General features: G+C 42.4%; 1 protein-coding gene across 1 annotated transcript; it reads left to right on the top strand.

The window, feature by feature from the left end:
• The first annotated feature begins 732 nt into the window (after positions 1–732).
• Positions 733–22777, top strand: LOC144121493 (vacuolar protein sorting-associated protein 33B-like). The gene is made up of 19 exons (XM_077654725.1): positions 733–994; positions 1328–1408; positions 2881–2945; positions 4657–4774; positions 6123–6263; positions 7031–7135; positions 8678–8774; positions 8874–8951; positions 9453–9526; positions 11111–11197; positions 12101–12191; positions 12380–12448; positions 13174–13238; positions 13760–13861; positions 14918–15112; positions 15911–16015; positions 17391–17481; positions 18422–18514; positions 19222–22777. Exons 1-19 carry the CDS (start codon positions 902–904, stop codon positions 19299–19301), a joined length of 1830 nt encoding a protein of 609 aa, XP_077510851.1. The 5' UTR covers positions 733–901; the 3' UTR covers positions 19302–22777.
• Positions 22778–23000: the final 223 nt, after the last annotated feature.

The raw sequence follows: 23000 nt of genomic DNA, 5'->3' as shown, positions 1-23000 counted from the left end.
CATATGGCGTTTAGCACACTTAAGGTACGCTATTCTAAGCACACCAATGCGACCGCGCAAGATTGACACAACTTACCAAACTTATTTCTACTCGAATGAAATAATTACGTCGTCATATCAAGAAAGTTTCAAGTAAATATTAAATGCCATAAAACGCGCCAACATGGTGTGCTATTAACAAAAAAAACGCATTCCTTGGGGGCGAGTGAACCTGTCGGCGCCCCGTGCAGTCCGGCTCAAGGTGATAAGTACGTGTGCAGCTGCATATGTCTTTTTTTTTCCTTGAGCAATTATCAGCCTACTATCCTGAAGTTCAGGTGAATGAACGCAGTAACTTGCATGCTATTAAGTGCATTGAGTGGCAGTGCCTATCGACTCCCATACTTCGCGCTTTACTACCGTGGCCCAATGCCTGTTAGCCAGTTTCCGAATGCGGCATTTATGCGCGAGGAACCTATCGAGGCTAATTTAATATTTTTTTATGCTACTACGCGGATCCAGCAGTGACGCAGCTGGTCAATACATGCTGCTTCTGCAGTGCACAGGCTTGAAACAGCCGCCGGTAGCTGCGGCAGCTGCGGTAGGCACGGGCAAGCGGAACCTGTTTTGCCTACCATGCGAAAGTCGCTGCTAACATTAGCGCCACCGCATCTTCGTGACGTAGCGTGGTGAAGGAGGTCCATATCATTATAGAACACATATTTTGTTGTTCTTTTTCAAAGTCGCGAATCCAATCCAAGTCAAGCATGGAACACGTTCAATGCATTCTGCTCTCCGTGTGAACTTTTCTCGGTGCTGTCACTTTGATCGCACTCCTTTTGCCCATGATTATGGGCCAGATGTGGGCCTTTGTAACTCCTTGATGTTTCACAGTGCAGTAGCATAGGACCGGTTCATTAAAATGGCACGCTACGGAGCTCCTGATCCCTGTGCCGTGCTTCAGGAACTGTTGAAGGCGGCTACGGGGGAACTGTTGACGAGTACGCTTAGATCGGTAAGCGCAGTGAGTCACCCGTAATCCCCTTGCTGCTGCTGTGAAAACGACACCGCGTCTTATCAGTAGCTTACGGTTATTTTGTTTCGAGCACAGCTCACACTGATTTTCCAAAGGCTGGTGTTAATTAAACACATATGGGGGCGTTAGTAGCGTGATTTCCGTTTCTCGCGTTGTTTGTTCACATAATTATTAGTAATGAGATTACGGTTTCAATAATTTATAGGGGGTGCTAAACTGGAAAAAATGACCATTGTAGAGAACATGCCATTATTTTGTACGTTTCCGGATGTCAACAGACATGATGTACTCGATCTGCATTTTTTCTTACAGATCGAAGGTGCGAAGGACTTGGTCATAGAACAGGACCTCATATTTCCTCTGGACCACATCGCCAGTGCTGGTATCTTAAAGGTAGCAGTGTGATGCCCAACTTTCCTCACCTGCGTTAACTGTCTTACAACAATACAAGTTCTGGTTTCGTTGATGGCTTTGTAGGTGACCTGCTATGATGCATCGCGCATATGCGCTCTTATTTCGCATCTAAGAAGCAAAGGTAACTTGAAAAATCATTGCCTTCTTTGTGAAGATGACGACAACACGACACCAGCGCTCACTCGCAACTGAACGTTTATTCCGGGGGGGGGGGGGGGGGGGGGGGGAACAGCAATATATGCGTACCAACTAGCCCAACTTGTCACCTTAACGCTTCTTTGTGATTACGTGAAAAATGTTCTGTCGGATGCTCTGCGCGTTTGTATCTGCTTAATTAGCCTGGCTCAGTTCCTTGCGTTCATGAATCTTGCTCTATATTACGTGCCATCTTGTTTTCGTAATAGACAATGTCATCCCTTTACTTCAGTCTTAGTACATATATTTGAATTGATGGAGTAGTTACTGAATTTGCATCCTTTTGAAAAAGGTGTTTAACTTTTCTCTGTATCCCTATACCAGCACTCAGATGAGTGCAAATCAGTAATTACTCCCCTAGCTCATACGTATCTCATGTTGGGGTATTCTTATACTTACATTGGACTGAGGTATGTAAATGTGTCACTTAGCTTAACTCCTAGCCAGTACGTATTGAGTGGGTCCCATGGGATCTGCTGACCTCTCGAAGCCAGGCAGATTTAGCGACCCGCCTCGCAACTCCAGGCTCATCATTGCTTTGGCTCCTTCATTTGGACAACTTCGTCCTCCTTTCATCAAGAAAGGAACTCCTCTGGCGCCGCACACGTGCTCTCATCCCTCCATATGTGGTAACCCTCCCCCGCGGTCTTACCCGTGCAGAGGAGGTTGCACTTAGGAGGATACGGGTCGGGGTTGCCCTCACACCTGCCGTCACTCGGAAGTGGCCTCAGTACCGAGATTTGTTTCCTCGGCCAGGGTGTCCGATGTGTAAACACGAGGACATTGAAGCCGACATTCATCACTTACTGTGGGACTGCCCAGCTCTCAAGCCTACAAGGATCCGGCACCTGAAGGCAGTGGGTCTTTCACCACGCAACCCTGCTTCATATATTGCCTGGACGCAGGGACCGTACCATCGTTCTCTACTGGACTTCATCAAATCAGCTAGCCTTTTTCCATTAATTTAATCACTACTACATCTTTCATCACACCTTCGCTCATCATTGATGCCCTGAGGCAATAATTCTCGCTTAAAAAAAACTCCTATCCTGGTGCTGCTGGACTTTAACTGAAAACAGTTCTGTTTCTTCTGCTTTCTTGTGTTGTGTTTGTTCAAGGTCTCGTTTATCTTGTTGGAAAGACTCGTGTGAAATTGTCCAAACATTCGCTTTGAACTCTGTTTTTGTCATGTCAATAAAACTGCGAAAATCTATTGTATGGCTGCAGTATTAATCAATATTTGTATTTGTTACCAGAAAACTGGTGGGGTGGAAAGGATCTACAAGTTAGAAACGACTGCTCCACCTGCAGCCAACAAGCAGTGAGTGCTTTTGACCTTGTTTTTACATTTTTGTTTGTTGTGCCCATTTGTACTGTTGCAGCCCTTACTGGCAATATATGCTACCAATTATCTATGCTTTTTCTATTAGCTCGACACTTAGAAATCTTATTTTGCTCTTAGCCGAAGGCATCACAATTCATTTGTGCCTTTCTCAACATTATTTACTGGTGCCTATGTTTGTTTACTTCATGAGCTTCTAATTTACAATTCCTGTTGCTTTAAGTGTTTGAAGGCACTGGAAGTGAGACATGTTGTGGAGAGTGCAGAAAAAACTTAAACTTAAGATATTGCTCTGACTTCGGGTATGCACCGCAATCATCCAGAGCTCTATTGTCAATTGAGTTTTATGTTTGATTTCTCAAGTATTGCATAAAGCTAATGTTGTGATGCTGAAGAACAAAAAAAACCGTAACTTGAGACAGAACTTAGGGCAGAGCAGTGGACACTGCGAGAGGTAACTAGCAACTGAGGTTTATTAGAATAGAACACGATGCAGCAGAAGTGCACCTGCACATAGAGTACTGCTCTGCTTACAAAGAAATGAAAAGATGTTTGCACGCCCTAGAAGGCAAATAAATTGACCGTCAAAAGTAACAAAAACAAAAACGATGAAAAAATGCCATCACTGTTCACCAAAAACTGGATCTCCTTATCTAAAAGACTGGAGGGAAAACTAATGCCCATTTATGTGGAATTGGTCATTCTTGACGTTACATTCATAGATCCCTGGGAGTCCTCATACCACTCCTGGTTAAACGATGCGCTACCGCCTTGCGATGGCTGGTGCTGCCACCAGTGGAGCTTGTGAGACACAGGTTGCTTAGGAAGAGCAACCTGGATGGATTAAGGTGCTGGATTAGCATAATCCCATCTGATAATCTAATGGAAGGTATTGGAACAGTCTAGAAGTTGATGACTCATACATGCCATATAAGGGCAATAGAACAAGTTCCACCCTGAGTTTGGCAGGAAGATTGCAAGAACATCAGAAACTCATTGTAGACACCATACCAGGCAACCTAAATGCTATCACATTTTCTTCTCTAAGTATGTGGTTAAGAAGGCCCACGTTTTTCAGCTCAGGGTAGCAACTTTCGCATCCCTCGCAATGTCATAGAAGATCAGTGCCGTTGCCAGGTTTCAAGGACAAAGTGCTGTTGCAGTCTGTTGTTGAGACATTGGCCAGTGCCAATGAGACATTAGCAAGAGTTGGCTTCTCTGCCCTAAGTCCTGTCTCAAGTTGCAGTTCCTTTTCTTCAACATGTCACACCAACTGGCCGAAAACTTCGCCCTTTTGAACAAATGTTGTGACTGTGCGGTAGTAATAAATAAAGTGTATTGCTTGTAAATGTGTGGTTTGCAAGTTTCCTTGACTTATTGCAGGTGTGCTTATTTTGTATCTACCTTATCCCTACCTTGTGCCTCTAATTAATGAGCTTCTAATTTCTGTTTGCCTCAACATGTATTTAAAGGAGCTGGAAGTAGCTCATGTTGTGGAGAACTGAGAAAAATCGATGAAAAATATCATTGTGGCTCTGAGCATGTGCCGCAGTCACCAAGAGTTCAAATTCTTATGTTGTTATGCAAGTATTGAGCATTAATAATGCTGTGATTGCACTCTTCTAATAAATAGAATGCTGTGCATGTGTTGTATGCATGGTTTGCACTAAGACTACTTGGCTCATTGCAGATGTGCCTACCTCGTGAGGTCAACAATTGCAAACATGAAAATGATAGCAAACCACATCACCGTCCACAAGCAGAACAAACGGGAGTGCAAGTATTATATCATCTGTATCCCCAGAAAGGCAGGTAACTTGCACTGTATGCCTATGAGAAAGCATTCAAGGAGTGCGTGAGGAGACAGAAGCACTCTACTGAAACGATAAATAGCTGGTGCCGCTCATGTGTTTCTAGATGTTTGTGATGTTTGCCTAGCAAGGTGCCTTGAATTCGTTATTTGAATATCACTTCAAACTGACGACAGGGAGTTCAGCTGGTGATACCAAGGTTGTGGGTCCGATCCCGGCGGCCATGGCAGCTGTATTTCTGTTGGGGTGAAATACAAAAAAATGCTCGTAGGCTGTGCAGTGTCAGTGCACATTGAAGAATCCTAGGTGGTCTTAATTAATCTGAAGCACTTCACAGCGACATCCCTCATAGTCTGTGTGTCACTCCAGTATGTTAAACCCCATAGTTTACTGTTTACTAATGGGAGAGGTAACATTCTGGCTCAGGTTTGAAGAAAATAGCAAGATTCATACATTTCAGATTGTTGTCAGGTGACCGTCAGTCTTTATTTTGCTTTTTTAAAATTATAATAAAGCTGCACCAGGTAACAAAGCGTATGTTTGTGACGTAGTAATGTTAAGGAAAACGATACTTGGCATTTTTAAACATGACTGTTGAGGGTGCATCTTTAAGCAAGATAGACATTTGTTGTACCCTCATGTAAGAAACAGTACTAAGTGTATCTTTGGTTATTGATGTGTGCCTTAGTTTTACAGCTCTTATGTGTTTTTTGAATCTGCTTTGGGTATAGTATTGTGACCCTATATAAGATAGAAGATGTGTCTGTGTCTCACACGCACACAAATAGTAAAATTGCTCTCAAAATGGCCCTATAACTTGAATGACATTACTGTCAAGCCATATTGACCAGTGGTTTTGTAGAAAAGGAACACACATTTGTACCAGTGACTTAGTAAAAAGACATGAAATGTGGTACATATCCATACTTCAGTCTTACCGATGTACAAAAAATCGTGCGGTAGAATTGAAAATTTCTTCGAGAAATATTATGCAGCAGTTAGCTGGTGGAAAAGGCTCGAAACCTCAACAGTTTTTCAAATTTTATTTTTCCCGCCAGTGTGGGCTGCATTAAGTTGTACACTGGTGCTTGTTGCTTGTAAAAACACACAAAACACCATGGAGGCTTTGAGAGAAATATTAAAATGCTAAATGCTCTGTTTTGTCATTGGTGGTATTCAGCACACAAAAATATGGTATCTCAATGCACCGTTTTTTCTTTGCTGACGCTTGAAGCAAATGGGACATCATGAGTCCTGCCGTCCTACAAAGAGTTAAAGGCCTTGCATTGCTAGGGCTCATGCATTTTGAGCCTCTTGTTTCTCTTTTCTCCACGTGCAATTACAGGTGCATGTTTGCGAGCAGACACTGGAGAGAGAAGGCGTATACGGCTACGTGAAGCTACTAGAGTTTCCTCTTGGCCTGATTCCATTGGACACTGATCTCTTCTCCCTAGAACTGCCCAGTTTCTTCAACACCTTTTTCATTGTAAGTATGAATGTCATTTACAAGTAGTGCCATCTGGATTGGGCTGTTTGTTCCAGTAGTTGGGGGGGTAATGGTAGTGGTGGTTGGTGTTAATGTAAAGGCGGGATTAGCCTTACAGTGCCTGGTCGGCAATTGCTTCGCCTGATGTTCGTTCTTTCTCTCTTTACTTTCTAGATTTTTTCGTGGCATTGACAAATGCCTGCCCTCTTTCAAAAGGGATCATGGCCTCTCACTTACTTACTTCCTTATTTACTTTGAAGGTTTCCTCTGTTAAAGGGTGTGCAGGGAGCTTCTGCTGAAACATTGCATTTTAACAGTAGTGCTGTAACACACAGCATAGCTAACGAAGCCATTTTGGCACTACACACTGCAGTTTATCAGTGCCTTTTGCCAGTGCATATCTTGAGGCATGAGCGTCCAGGTTCCTCGGCTTGGCTCCGGCAGTCTTGATGCCATAGGTAGCATTAGAGGGTTATCGCACCGTTTCCACCCTCATCATTTGATCATATGCCATGTGACACTCATGGTAATACAGAACGTACTGCGTCCGCCACTGTGAACGAGGGTGGCGCTGGTGAACACTCTCAAGGTTAGGTTGCATGCAACATAAATGTTCCTGAAAGTAGACGATTGGACAGCCGCTGCTGTACCTCAGTCTGTAGAGCACTGGATGCGAAATTCCTAGGTTCTCTCCCTAGGATGGCGACTGTGCCTGGACCTCCCGTTAGTCTTTAAATACGTTTGTTCTCTCATGGTTCCCTTCCTAGGATGGCGACTGTGCCTGGACCTCCTGTATAGCGCAGTCCATTCTTCAGCTTGAGAGCCTATGTGGACCCATTAGTCATATCTATGCCCAGGGCAATTGTGCTGAGGTGAGTATGAGGATTGCATTTTTTAACAACGCTTTTCGCACCTCCTTGTTTCACTTAGTTATGATGTACAGTTCTTTGAATCTTCCTCTCTTAGGCGCTGTCGCTGCATTCTGTGTTTTCGTCATGCATTCTGTTTGTACCATGAGCCTAGTTTTGATCTTTTCTTGCAATATATAAGCGCATATGTTTGGCAGAACCGCTGATTCAGCAGAGAGCTGTGTGTTGTCAAATTTGCAAACAGGCTCAAAAACAGTGCAGGTAAACTTGGTAATATAGAACTAAAAATACAGTGTGTGGAAATAGTTTGCTGTATTGATTATTTAGTATTCAAGCTTCAAACGCTGAAATTAGATGTCCAAGAATATGTTCGACTGTTTTAAAGAGAGAAGAATTCAATATGTTCACGTTTTGTCTGTGTACCATGGATGCCTCCTTGAGACCTTGCTGTTGGAGTTCCTATCTGTAGCACGGATTAAGCATGTTTAGAACGGACTGCAATTACCTATCACTATTCTTATAGTGCAGCAAGATAATTTTCCGTCCTTTTGGCATGGCAATGTCTGGTACGATGTCAAGTTTTATGTACAGTGGAACCCCGCTCTTGCATTCCCGGGTGTTACGTTTCCCAGCTGCTACGTTTTCATGAGCCAGTTCTATCCAAGCTGGCATAGAACTCCATCGCAATAAAAAACATCAGCTGCTACATCGCAACTCTGGTAGTTCCCGCGTGATACGTTATGAATGTCGCTTCTCTATAGTGCTTTTTCCCATGCCAGTATTTTGATAGCCTACGTTTATGCATATGTATATGCCACAGCAAACGCCTCATGAGGTACACTTGCGCAGGCTAACTCGGCGGCATTTTTCTGGCATTCGTGTTTTTCCTTGTTTGCCTGCAGCTTAAATATGCAATTTCTTGATTGCAACAGACGAGGATTATGCAGGATTAAAGCATTAAACTTAGCACGTTAATGTGTTAAACGTAATGTATTGAAACATAACAGCTGGATTTTACTGTATTTGCATTATGGTGTTGATAGTGGCGCCTTCTTGTGTATGCAGTGTCGTTGCAGCATCATGCCAGCTTTTTTTTTTTTTTCAAGTATAACAGAATGTGGCATATTCAAGCTTGGGCTTTACATAAATTGCAGGTCAGCTACCACTATCACATGTTGACTTCATTCATTTCTTTACAATAGCACCAGCAGACAACCTAACCTAGCCCACCGACCAACTAGCCTTGTTTTGTCAACTGGTCCAGAGGTTTCCATTTCACTGACCTCCGACAACACACTGGCAGAGCTGGGCCTTACAGTTGGAGTACTATATCAAGGATCACATGTTGCTTATATACACAGATATGTGTAAACTTTAAGATGAGTTGTGTTGTCACGTTGGAAGTGGTATGCCGCAATGCAGGGTACTTGCTTACAGTATTTGACACAGACCTCATGTTATGCTCCGGTGTGTTGCTATATCATTGTTTTGTATTATTTGCCATTACCTTACCATTCACATTCAATGTCTTGCCCTCCTTTACAGGGTGTTTTGAAAGTAATGAAGCTGTTTCCCACTGACTTTTCCAAGCCCAAAGAGCCTTCAATGCCACACATCAGTCACCTGTTTCTTTTTGACAGAGGTGATCAACTGACTTCATACATTGTCAGACAGAGTGCAATTTGTGTCCTTGAAAACACATCTTTATGCAATTTTTATTTCTCTCTTCTTTACACACCAGACATAGACTATGCTAGTGTTCTCCTGACCCAACTCACCTATTCCGGCCTTCTGGATGAGTACTTTGGAATTAAAAGTGGTAAGCTTCCCCATTTTCTCTGATCTGCTTGTATCATCGTTGACTTTTTCTCTTCTATTGATTTTTTTTCATCATTGCCCATTCTCCTCACCCACTAGGAAGTGGATAAGTTTATTTATTTACCCATTCTTCAATACATGAGGGGTGGGCAAACAAGCAGGTATTAACATGCATTCAGATGATCTTTGGTGGCGGTTTTAAAGTGACCAAAGTTGGTGATAGTAGCCACTTCGGATGGAAGGTCATTCCAGTCTGTTTTGAGGCAAAAAGGGCTGCATTATAGTGTTAGAATGAAATGCAGTGCTGTAGTGTACAGAAGAGAGAGAGCTAACTTGCGCCCTACAGCTAACTTGTACAGCTAACTTGTACCCTAGCAAAGAATTGTAAAATTGTATTCTGTCATTAATCCCTGTAGGACCTGTTAATTTGCAGTCTTATATGTCAAGAGACTGTTGTGGGTACCTTAATGAATGCACTTCATTTTCTCTCCTCTGGGTGCAGGCAGGGTGACATTTGACAAGAGTGTGACTGGCAAGGACCAAGAAATGCGGCTTACCGTGAACAGCACAGATCTGGTTAGTATTCACGAGTCGGCGAGTGTTATTGTTTGCAGCAGTTGCTGATGTCTGACTGTGGTTGAGTCAAGTGTTGGCCACTGTCCCAACATTTCAAAAGTATATCTTGATTCACAAGTGTAAGCAGTGTGAAAGGGAACTTTTAGTTTACAGTCAAGAACGAAATTTATTTTTGCTTCGGTGTTGAATTTAAAAAGATATTGTTACGTAACGGCCAGCCAAAGAATGAGACCGGTTGACTGATGGCAATGAGATGATTTAATGGCCGCTGGCCTAGCGCGAGCTCTCGTCCCACGCCACTGCCAGCTTGGTCTTCTTCGGCACGCTACCCGGGGCCACCGAGTGATCGTCCCAATCAGTGACAAAGAGACATGTGAAATAGTGATGGGCTTCAGAGGATGTCGGGACAGGAAGGAGAAAGTGGTGAGGTGCTGGCCGCCACAATGAAGGAGATGGCTGAATGATTCCTGGTCCTCGAAGCTTCCGGGCTGCAGGTCACCAGGAGCTGACGGCCAAGGCCCCAGCACATGCCGAACAGCACGGGCAGGGGAACGGTGTCATGTCACGTGTGGGCAGTGTCTCGGGTCGGTGGGGTCGGCAGGTCGGCCAGCCGAAGGATGGGAACGGTTGACTGATGGCAATGAGATGATTTAATGGCCGCTGGCCTAGTGTGAGCGCTCGTCCCACGCCACTGCCATCTTCGTCTTCTTCATCACAATATTAAAGGGATGATGCATCTAGAGGATAACTACCTTAGAAGAAAACAAGAAGTGTGCATCTAACCTATACTTGAGGTGGAGTTGTTGACTGAGTGCTAATGAACTGTTCCTTTTGATAATTTTTCAGTCTGTACCTCATGCATTCGGCAATTAATATGATGTGTGGTTAGGAATTGGTCAAGTTTAATTTCCTTGTTCTGCTAATTGAGTAAAACAAGCATGTTGAAATGTGAATTGCATAGGGTACAGTTAAGGGGGCGCTTGTTAAGCATTATTAGAGCACTAGTTAAGCAGCCATTTTTTCTTGGTGTCATAAAACAGTGGAATGAGCTTCCTGAAACTGTTGCCTCACACTGTGATCCTGACACATTTGAGTGGTTACCTGATGTCTCTTGTGACCAGACTTGATTTGGTGCGACTTTTTAACGTCGCACCTATAAGTTATAACTTCAGCGTTGGGGTTGGCACTATGTGTACACAGACAAGTCCCTTTCCTTTCTGTTCATACACTTAGTTGTGGTGGTTCTCTTGTACTATTATAGCCTGTTCCCCGGTGTTACCGGAAAGAGCATAGTTAGAGGTTCTTTCTTCTTTGACATCTATTTGGCAGGAGGTTGTTTGTATGGCTTGTTTTTATACTAAACATTGGCCATAAAAAACTTGTTCTTTGCTCATTGCCACTTCAGGGACTATCCTATTTTCTGTCTTGTGCTTTAATTCTTAAAGGTTAGCATTAAAGCACAAACCCGTTGTTGAATACTGGAAATAGGCAAACTAAGAGAGAAGTAGCTGATTCCTAATTCAGGTGCGAAGAAGCTTTTATTAGGCTTATTTATCTATGCACCATCTTTTTCTCGCTTCACAGGTCTACAAAGAAATCAGAGATTCACACTTTGGAAGTGTCTTTGTGCAGCTTAAGGAGAAGGCCCAACATCTGCAGTCAAAGTACAATGTGAGCATCTCTTCCATGTCTTGCTGCTGCCAGTACTACGTAAACTTTGTACAAATGTTTGGTGACCAAGTTTGTGTAAGATGTGCAGTGATTTAAAGTTGCGTTGGCCAAGTCATTTGCCCATTTACGTGTCAAAGCATATATCAGGAACTAAATACCGTGCACCATCAAGGAAAATTTAATGTAGGCAGTACATTTAAAAAATGGAGTTCTACTTGCACTCAGACTGCAGCAAGCACACTGCTTATGTTCTAGTTATTTCGATAGATTTTCATATATCTCGCCTATGTTCTGCAGTAGTTTCTGTGTATGCTGGACAATAACTGGTTAATTCCGACATTCATGTTTAAGTTTCGTTTTGTTCACATTTTTGTTGAGTTTCGCCTTGCTTGGCCTCCTTATTGACTGTCTTTGTATTTTACGCTATTTTGTCTGTTTGTTTGTCTAGACTGCGCTAATACAATACAAATGGTTCAGTGCTGTTCTGTTAATAGCCACAAACATAAGGCCAATTATTATTTTTCGCATGTCAAATGCATGCACAAGGCGAGCAGCATTAAGTATCTCTTCGGGACCTGCGGCTAGCATGGCCTGTTTTGAAGCCATTACAAACATCATTCATGCCATTTCTCCACATCAAGAGCACTGGAGCATATGGGGAAAAATGTAGCTCTATTACTGGCTGCTTGCTTGTCACTTGTGCAATGTCCAATGCAATAAATATAGTAACATTCATTAATATGTATAATTTCATTGCATGTGCTTTGTCTTGTCATGCAAGTATATTCCAGATCAGTGTGCATTTTCCCTTTCCTTGCCTTGCAAGCAAGGCAAATTGCATGGTGTGAGCAGACTGGCTCGTGATTTGGCTGCTACCTGCTCACGTGGTATCCTCCCTCACAGGAAAGGCATGGCATGAGCATTGGGGACATGAAGAACTTTGTGGCCAATGAACTCAAATCCCTGCAGCAGCAACACAGCTCCCTTGCAGTGTGTGAGTCTTCGGTGCCAAATTTCTCTTGAGTTTTGCCAAGCTTATTGCTAGTTCTGATCACTTTGAGGGATGTCAGACTGAACTTCGGTTTTGGCTATGCGTTGTAAATGAAGCCGTTACACATCTACCAAGTGTAATGGATAGCTTAAAGTGTTGTCCTCTTTTTTTTTTTTCTCATAATTTTTCAGATATTGGGTCATGTGAAGTTATCAAAAACTCTCGCACAAATTTTGAAATGCAGCTCAGAACTGAACACAGTGAGTATGGTGATATGGAGTTTCTGCTTGTTTTTTACTTGCCTAGGAGTTCTCTCTCATAATCTTTTTTGTCATAGACCTGTGTGATACAAGTGATGGGGTACCAGAAGGCTTAAGGACTATAGACGCCAAATTTTTGCTTGCATTTTTTCTTCGTTGGAATGATGTGTTAGGCATTGAATACATGGACCACCACATGATATTCGCCTATGACCACGAAATAATTTATAATTGAATTTCTTCGTGATGCTGTATTGGTTTCGGTTTCATTAGCCGAACGATGGCTGTGATGTGTTTAGGTCACTTAGGCATGAAAAAAAACTCCAATATAACTGCTGATACATTGTTTGTTGTCATTCCAGCTCTTGAAGTGGGCTGGCTTAAGCATTGTAGAGAATTAAAACTACGTATCAGTGATATATTGCAGTTATTTTCATGTGTCACGGGCCCTAAAAACTCCTAAAAATTCATTTTTTGTGTGAGATGTCATGTGGCTGACGACTAAGCTTTTGGGGCACTCCAGCAGGGGCTCCTGAATGGGCAAAACACATTTTGGGACACTAACTTCAAAGAATGGCCATCCATTGTTGACTGCTGAGCTATTATGAGGTGTTCTCCACAAAAATTTTTATCGCTGATTACTTCTGATCAGTTGATTTTTGCACACTATGAAGTGGGACCTTTGTACATAATCATAACCTATTTGCATTCTTTATTGCTTCCAGATTTATTGGAGGGCTTGGAAGTGAGGGAAGGAATGAATTTCATTGAGGAATGCATTAATCGACAGGTGAGGCCACTAAACATATGTGCACGTGCACTGTTTCTGTGGGAGCTATGAATCTGTAGTGAGCACATGGTGACGACTTAACATGTTCACTGCAACACATTCATTCAGTGCCCCTCGGAGGATTTGATCCCCGGGGCTTGGCCAGATAGTTCCAAAACTGTACAGGCAATGCGAGCGCTCTCACGTACACTTTTTAAGCGTACGTGAGCTTTTTAAGCGCCACGGGCCCTGCCTCGCGTTTGTGATGTAAGTGTGCCTTGTCTTTTTTTCATCTGCCTCCTCCCATCATCATCATCCCCCATCGTGACCCTCTTTTTTTATCCTCTTCCCGTTCCCCAGTGCAGAGTAGCAGGCCAGATATTTGTTTTTCTGGCCAACCTCTCTGCCTTTCCCGTCAGTAAGCCCTCTCTCTTCATTCGGTGCATCATTTGTTATTGTCGTTAAAGAGGGGCTACTGTGCCCAAGCCAAAGCCGTGACAGAGAACTAAGGAGTTCTTAATGTGCTTTGCCTGTCGCTGCAGCACTCTGCAATAGGCACCTTACGCCTGCTGTGCCTACTGTCCCTCACCCAGGACGGCATTCCATTCCAGGAATACAAGTCCCTCACGCAGCAGTTTCTTCAAGTGAGTTTCCCATGCTTTACTATATGCTATACTTTTTTCATCGCATGCGTTTATTACATGCTTTGCATCACATGCCAACTAAGTCATATGACACAGATGTGCTTTTTCACGCTTAAGTGCAAGATTGTTACCGGAGCATTGCTTTTAAGAGCACTTATGTACCAGCAGTCTACAAATTCTTACTGTTAGACTGCAGTTAGGGTTAGGCCTTACGTGCCTTCTGTTTTCAAATTTTTTTCACAGTATGCTGTAGTGTGCTCTTTCATACAGGACTGTAGTGATCAGAGCAAACTTTCTTTAGAGGAGAAAATAGCATTGAAGAAGTAGCTCATTGAAATATTGAGGATGCAGTAGTAAGGTAACTGGGCTAAAGAAAGTGTGCACTGCATTCATCTGTCCATTGTGTTGTTTCTTTTGTGCCCCTAGCTTGTAGCCCTTTGCATGAATGTGCTTGCTAACGCTTGTTCAGTTGGTCTCTTTGCATAAGTAATGGCTGTGCCTTGTTTTCATATGCACTTCTATTACACATACTTGTGTTCTGTCCACGTTGTTTCTTGTGTCCTCGTCTTTTTGCGCTAGAAATTCGAAAAATATGTACAAACTAGCCTGCAAGATTGTTGTCAGCTCAAATATGTTCTTTTTTGGACACCATGGCACAACCCGCTTCTCTCCAACACCAAACCACAGTATGAAAACAGAGCTGTGTGACTTTTCTCCACTATAAAGAACAAACTATAATTACGGTGTCCTGGACAAAAAGCAGGTCACACAATGTGATGCCTTTTTCAGTGTTATGAAGCTGCTCATTAAATGATACAAGTTATGTTTCGTGAACTTTGTGTCAAACTGGTACTGGTATTTAGAGACTGCAAAGTACAGTGACAAGGATGTAAATGGTAGGTCTTTATGTTGATTACTGTTATGTAAACCCTTATAACTGTTGATGTTTTGTTTTTATTTTTGCTGCTTGCGTGCACTCCATTTAGAATTTCTGCGGAGAGGTGTGTAATCGCTGGCATTGCTTCTTCGACCCTGCCGTCTCCTCTGTTATTCCAGAGCCATGGGTACCACTACATTTGGACGTTCCATCTGCTCAAAAAGCTTGGCTTATGCCAGGAGCAAGGTGCAGGCAGAGTGGCAGGGGCTGCAGCTTCGGCTATGGCCCCAACTCTGGCCAGCAAGGTGGCTGCAGCAATGGCCTCCTTACCCAGGGCAACACGATTCAACGCTGTCACTAAGAGGCTAAGTCTGGTGAGTTGTTCCACAGCTGCGATAATCCGTTTTCTGCGTGAATGCCGACCTTTGAGACTCTCAGGATTTAGGCTGCAAAGCAGCATCTAGTGTAACGCAAGTGTAATATTGAGGCATAACATGATTACTATTATGCCCAAGTCCTGGTCTCTTTTATTGGAGCTCACCTTGTTTGCTTCACAGGTATAGCGGCATTCTGGAATCATGGGCAGTTCCCTTCGCGAATATATTACCATGCTTTTAACTGCTACAGCTGTGTACAACAAAAGTCTGTTATTACACATTATTGTTGCTGTAGTGATAGCTAGGACAGTAGTAACATTTGATATATCACTCAGGTGCTGTGCAGCTCAGTGTACTTTAATTTTCTGATGTCTGGGAACAGTTGTAACATGTTTTGAAGGACAAAAATCATGTTTTTTTTAATGCTTTCACCCTGTCTACCAGTTTTCGTGAGATTTTTTAGAAGAGGCAGCATTAAATTTATCAGACTTTCTTTTTAATATTTATATTTGACTCAAATAAAAAAAAATCCAAGATTAATTTGTTAGTATTGACGTAAATAACTTTACTGTTTGCTGTTATGATTCGTATGTGCTCTAGAGAGGATTAGTAAGTGTGAGGCTTACAGGTGCTGAGCTAACGCTATTCATTACCAATGTAGTGACCCTGTTTTGTTGAACCTCAACATTTTGGTGCAGATGTGAAAATGAAGAAGGCAGTTGTTGGTTGAGGTGTGTAGTACATTCATGTTGTGCACTGCAGCGAGGTACAACGTGTTGATATCGTTCTTCACAGATTCCCCCCAATGCTGGTGATAGCTATGATCTGAAGAATCCTCGAGACATGGGCTATGTGTTCAGTGGTGCCTACATCCCTGTGGCATCCAGACTAGTAGAGCAGGTATGATAGCATTGTCCTTGGTAATAAACAGGACATGTATTTCAGGCATGGGAACCTACTTGAAGATAAAGATGAGGCACTTAATTGTAGATGAATGTGGAACAACTGGTGCAGCACGCTTGCTCTTGCATTCCAGAGAACATCCCTTGAAGAAAAGTTGAAGCCTGTCTTGCTAACTAAAATTCAAAATTTCTGCTATTAAACGGAGTTGAGAAGCTTGCCGAAACTGTTAGCCTGTTTTGTATATTAAAGATGGCAGCTAGTTTTTGGCACTCACTGTCCACTGGTGATATATTGATGCGAAAGCATTTCTTGGCTTATGAGTGGCGTCACCGGAAGCTGTGGACGGAAGTTGTCGACAGAGTGTGTCCGCATGAACTGAATAAAAGTGGAGTCGTAGCGCCATCATGTGTTGCCCACTGAAACCCCCCTCGCAATGTATGGCGCTGGTCCAGCAGATGGCGTGCGCGTAGGCAAGATGACGGAGGCGAGATGGCAGATGCGTATGAGGGAGGAAAGACTCGCAGTAAAGGCGGATTCACACTGGTGAGTTGACAGAGGTCGCACGACTGGCTTAAATCGATTTGCTACGCTCCCTCCCTGCTTTCCTAGTGCTTGAGAAACCGTAACTAATTTCCCGAAATCGGTCGCGCCACATTTGCAACTCGGCCAGTATGAATCTGCCTTAAGAAAAATGGTTTCTCATTACTGCACCTAAGCAGACTTGAGTGCACCCGTGGAATTTTTTCTTTCAGTGCCTACTGGATGCCTTGTTCTGGCACATTTAATTGTGCATATTTTAAACTGTTCATTCCATATACTTGCTGCATGCGGCAATTAACATGCCAGTGAACCATCTTCTTCTCACTCCAAACATCTGGAACAAAAATACAACAGTGCAAAAGCATTTAGTGCCATGTTAGGAAAAGGGTGATTTACCTTGTCTTGATCAATGGTGGGCATGTAGCCCAGTTGTGCTTTTGTTTAAAGTAGAATTTTTTTTCTTAATTTGTCTGAAATTTACAACAAGTATATTTCAAGATGTACTTTTGACTAGTATATGAGGTAGAACGTCAGGATTATATGTAGGAAAGCGTGAAATCAGTGCATAATGCAAAAAAAAAAGGTACTTAGACAAGCAGGCGGTTATATTGTTAGTGAAATTTTGCATAGTGACAGTAAGAAAGGTGGCTTTGGAGAATGCACTTTTTTGAGAGCTCGTTTGGTTTCGTTTATGTCTGCTGCCGCTTTGTAAACGGCTCCAGGGCCCCACTCAAGTTGTAGGCAGCAACTTTTAGCCCTGGAGACCGTCCTGTTTTCTGGTGAATAAAGAATTGAATTGAATTGAATGTTATTTAATGTTTCTGTCTTGCAGATTCTTCTGAAGGATGGTATACACGGCTACGAAGATGCTCTAAAGCTCCTGCCTGGCTCAACTACAACTTACACGAATCCACATTCTAAAAGTACTAAATGGAAATGCTGATTTCATTTGATTTTTATGTGTACTGCTATGAATTGTGGCAAGGTTGGAATGCGACCCCTGAAGGTTTCTTTCTTCATGACGTTTAAGTGGTGCACTTCACAACCTTTGTTATAACCGTGAGCACCCTGGATTGGGAGGAAGAAAGGTTGGCAAATTCTTACTCATAAGTAGCCAACTCGAAATTCTCTGCTCTGAAATTCAGAGCTGATCACGTCTGAAGCCTTCAGCGATTGAATCAGCATGTTTTGAGTGAACAAGTCATGTTACTTTTAGTGATGTCAGTGTTATACCAAGCCGCATTATTCCAGTGGTTCAGAAGAAACCCCAAGGTGGATTGCATTTCAAATGAGGAAATACTAGTTATTATTGGCATCCATCTAGGTGCTGCTTTTCTTTAATCTCCTGTACACATATGGCTGCACTCAGGTGGATGCTATAGTCGAGTACAACTCAGGAACACGGTGGCACGTGCCCCTCAAAGGAGGCCCTTCAGCCAACAGCATCCACTGATTGTCATGACATTGCTGTTAATCTGTTAATGTGTGGTTAATCCGCTAACACCTGGCAGCTACCTGCGATTTCACACTACCGTATGCAACAGGTTTAACCACGATGTCACGAGAACCACTCGACGTCATTAGCTGGAAGGTCTCCTTCAGGGGTATTTGCCACATCATTCTTGAGTTGTATTCGACTTATTCTTATGATAAATATTATTATGTTCCAATGGTTCATGTTGGGTTATCTGCTTTGGTGTTTAGTTCTAGGAAGTTAATTTGGATGTGCACCCTGTAGAATTAGGTTTATGCTGTCAAACCATTCTATTTTTCAGTGATAGCTTTCAACAGCACCTTACTTGTATATAACTACAGAATACCATTTTTGTATGCTTAATACATAATTTTGATGTTCTGTTCTAGATCCTTCTCAAGCTAAGATTGTCCTGGTATACTTTCTTGGAGGTGTGACATTTGCAGAGATTGCTGCACTTCGACTTCTCGGAAAACTTAAGGGTAATGATCCAACTTTGACTTCAGTTGCAGTATTTTTTTTCTGAAAAACCTATCACGCTCATTATGACTCGAAAGGGGCTACAACCAATGTAGACGATGTTTTACAAATGTAGTGAATCTTTGTGGCACTGATGGAAGGATTTGTTGAATAGAGAATCTTTCACGTAAGTTAACATGGAAGTTAACAGCTGAATTTGGTCAGTCCTCAGAGTCTTATGATGCAACTTTCTTTCACTGTGGCCATCACCAAGGAAGGAAAAAAAAATTCAGGTTTAAATTGGGTTGAGTAAATCCTTACCGAGAAAGAAAATTCATCAAAGGCACCCTGACATGCCTTAGTATGCTGACTCTACATTAGTTTTGTAAGAACACAAGACGGAGACATGTATATTTAGCTGCTACCTGGCTAGGTTGCTTGTAGGCAAGAATTAATTTTTCACAAAGTGGCTGATTTGCTGTGTTACAAATGGAGGGCCTTGAACATATCCTCTACTTAAGCTTGAGCCAGCCGTGCATATATAGCTGATTTATCAATTTATTAATGAAGCGAAAACTGAAAATTGTCATAAAATGTACCAAGTTTCACAAGTCTGCTAGCTCAGGTTGTGCCTTCTGTTGGTATCCGGTACCTTTAGCACTACATTGTTAGCTGAACTGCGGTTACTCTAGTGATATAACCCTTTTTTTGTTGTTGATGTTACTTTCAGGTTACCACATACTGGTTGCAGCCACTTCAACTGTCAACGGCAACAGCTTGCTGGAAAATGTGATTCTGAAGGGACGATAATGTCGAGTGTGAAAAGCAGTAGCCAATTCCATCCCAGTTTAGTTAGAGCAATGCATACTTGCATTTCTCGGTGATTCTTTTGCATCAAGGTGGCTGCAGTGATGACTCGTCCAGCACCTAGCTGTTGTATTAAGGAATGCGGAAACTTCTCTAGGCATAAAACCACGCACAACGTAAGCTCTGTGTAGAATGTGGTGGAACACTTTCCATTTGTGTTTTATTTTAAGGGTAGGTCCAAAGACCAGTGATTCTGTACCATTGGTCTTATGGAAAAGTAATGAATTTTGAATTATATTTGTTGACTTTTTTTCATTCAGTAGGCGAGGAACCCAGTTCTTATGAATGTGGTCATCATCATTGTAAGTGCATTTGTTTAATAATGTTGTGTGTAATGGGAAAAAGACTTTAAGAAACTGCATTATTTTTTGTTTCTGTAACAATGCATAACCAGTCAATGAGCATGCATTAGGCACACATCTTTATGTCAAAAAGTAAATCACCTCAGTTGTTATGGAGGAAAAACGCTAAGGCGCCCATGTGCTGTCAGTGCACGTTAAAGATCCCCAGGTGGTCAGCCCTCCACTACGGCACCTCTTTCTTCCTTTCTTCTTTCACTCCCTCCTTTATCCCTTCCCTGAATGCAGTTCAGGTGTCCAATGATATATGAGACAGATACTGCGCCATTTCCTTTCCCCCAAAAAACCAATTATTATTATTAAGTTGTTTCCAGTTTAACTTCAAGTTGATGGATTCATAATGTTGTACTTCATATGTTTCATTGAACATGTTTTGTGCCTTTCGTGAACGAGCATACAAATGGAAAAAAGAGTATGTTTCGGTTCGATGGTTCGCTGGATCGTACCTGTGTTTTTTTCACAGTTACAAAAATTTGTTTTGTCAGTTCTTTTGTCCATCTTCTGGGCTGCTTTGATATCAGCCCAGTCCTCATAAGGTTTTCTCTGTAGAAATACATCAACATCTTTATTTTTAATTGGCCAGCCAGGTTTTAGCACTTGTTAGAAAGATGTGCATGTTGTGTGAGGTTGGTTCCCAGCACCAGATTTGTTTTTGTTTTTTTTACAATGAGTATGGCATCTTCGTATTTCTGGACCTTGGCTTGTGACTGGGATGACACCTTTTTCAGAGACACAGACTTTTCTACAGGAATGTATGCTGTCTGCATACCTTTGTCTGACAAAATGGCATTTTTACTTCATTTAGGCGATATAAAATACCATGCGCTTTTGCCGATGACTTCTTCCGACAAGCTCTTTTTGTGGTGCTACTCCTAGTATCCATGACTAAACTGTGCCTTGCCTTTTCGTCGTATAACCTGGCTCAACAAAGTATGCCTCCTTCACAGTCAGCAATATTTGTTGCTTTTTATTTTTAAGTGTTGCCACATATTTTTGGTGAGGTTGACTTCGTTGCTCTGTTAACTAGCTGCAATAACCTTGTTATCAAGAGAACTGCTTTTTTTGTGCTTTGATGTTAAACTGCTGAGCCCGAGCTCATGGAAGGAAACCCTGGTCGCAGTGGCCGAATTTTCACAGGGGCAAAATGCGAGAATACCTGTGTGCTGTGCGATGTCAGTGCATGTTAAAGAACCCCAGCTGGTTGAAAGTAATATGCAGCCCTCCACTACTGCATCCCCCACAGCTAACATGAACATGTAGCTTTGGGATGTTAAACACCTCATAGCAGGAATGTAAAATTTGTAAATTATAAAGTAAGCACTTGCAAATTGAACTAGGGCATGCACTTGGTTTCTGTTTTGTTTGTGCCACAAGTTTTATCTCCAGTGGCTAACCATTGCTGCCTTGCTTGGCTCACTAAGGTGCCTTGTGCAAGGCCATGTAAAGCATTTGCAGATACCCTCATGAGTTTGTGAGTCACCCCACGCTATTCGTCAAGCTAATTTGTCGACTAAAGTGCAATTATGGTTCATTTATACACTGCTGCAAATATTTCTTGTGGACGGAAATTCCCACATTCGTGGCATTTTCTTTTCCGTCTAGTGTAGTGAGATTTTGACCATTAATTGTACATTTCACACTCCAAAATGTCATTAAAACTCCAGGATATCACTCAGGTAACAGTTTTGCATGTGCAGAGTAAAGAAAAGTAGTTTTCAGAACCTCTGCTCATAGACCTTTGTATCAGGCGAGGGATTTTGCGAAATGCCTCCTCTCTGGACTATTACTGGACACCAGTTCCACTGCCGCTTCCATTGTGCTAGTGCGAGGTGCGCACGACAGTCTAGCAAGCAGTATGGCAGCACCCGGGAAGCCCTTATTACAAAGGTTTAGACAGTATAAAAATTTTGTTCAAGCCTAAGTGATATTTTTGACTGGCATGGTGCGGAATAAAGAGACATAAGAGATTCCTCCCGGGAAACAAATAAATGCTTGCATTTTGCCTCTGTCACAAATCGCATACAGCCAACAGGCACATCAGCAACACTTGAGCTTTACAAGTCGGGTCTGCATCTGTACAGCAGCTGCTTTGCTACTTAATTGGTTATGTTTCTCTGCAACTCATACTCATAAACCATGCAGGGCATTTTATAGGGGTTGGGAAGAATAAAAACACATTGCTTTCTTTTCTGTAAGTGGCCCAAGCTTGGCCAAATTATGTGTAACTAGAGCCACACGAGGGTCCACAGCCTCTTCTGCCACACTATGTTGTCCTATGTGCACTTTTGTGCATACTTCATGGACAAGTGTTGTGCGGATCGAAGACCATCTCGGTCTTTAGCCGCTGTAGGTTGTGGTCAGTGTCCAGGCAAGGCAGGCCACACCACTTGAACAGGCAGCTTTCCTGTCAGCACTTTCAGGACAAGTGGAAGTGTTTGTAATCGACCTGTGCATGATTCACTCTGGTTAAACTAAACAAACATTTCAAGTTTGAAAAAATGAGCTGTTTTCCCACACAAAAATAAAATTGGCATCTTTAGAGATTTTTGAACGTGGTCAAACTGGGGAAAAATGATCAAGTATGTATCAGTTATTGTTATAACTGTTCTGTGGAGTGTAGTTGAATATCAATATAGTATTACATGTTTTGCTATGAATAATACAAGATTTTATCTTTCGTTTCTTTCCCTTGAAATCTTTGTTACAAAAATTACACAAATGTGGAAAATTCTGTGATGCATTACAACCTGCTTTCTGTCGTCGTACCCAATATTAAAGAAGTTAGGCTCAAATGTCACTGTTTAGTGTGTGAAGGTGGACTACCTTGCATGTTTGGTGACTGGGTTTGTGTTATGCTTTTCCAATGACCTTTGTTTCGATTGAAGGGTGGCTTGTGTGCTGTGAATTATCAGTGCTATGTTAAAAAGCCCCAGGTAGTTTAAATTGATTTGGAGCTTTCTGCTACGGCATCCTTCATAGCCCCACTACAGCTTGGGGAATCCCACATACCGGACTGTACTGAACCATACCATTCCATAAAAGTTGTACTTGAGTGCAGTAGATGAGAGTGGCGGTGAAATTGTCTGCTTACAATGATAGTTTGTGGTGCTGTAGTGCTGTCGAGTTAGCCCCGGCCACGGCTGCCACGTTTCGATGGGAGAAAAACGCAAAAGGCACCCATGTGCTGTGAAATGTTGGTGAATGTTAAGGTGCCCCAGGTGATCTGAATTAATCCAGAGCTCTCTACCAGTGTCCCTCTCAGCCCATGCATCATTTCAATATG

The sequence above is a fragment of the Amblyomma americanum genome, chromosome 2 (assembly GCF_052857255.1).
Source record: "Amblyomma americanum isolate KBUSLIRL-KWMA chromosome 2, ASM5285725v1, whole genome shotgun sequence".
Classification (NCBI taxonomy): domain Eukaryota; kingdom Metazoa; phylum Arthropoda; class Arachnida; order Ixodida; family Ixodidae; genus Amblyomma; species Amblyomma americanum.
Note: the sequence above shows the minus strand (reverse complement) of the source record. Positions and strands in the feature narration are given on the sequence as shown.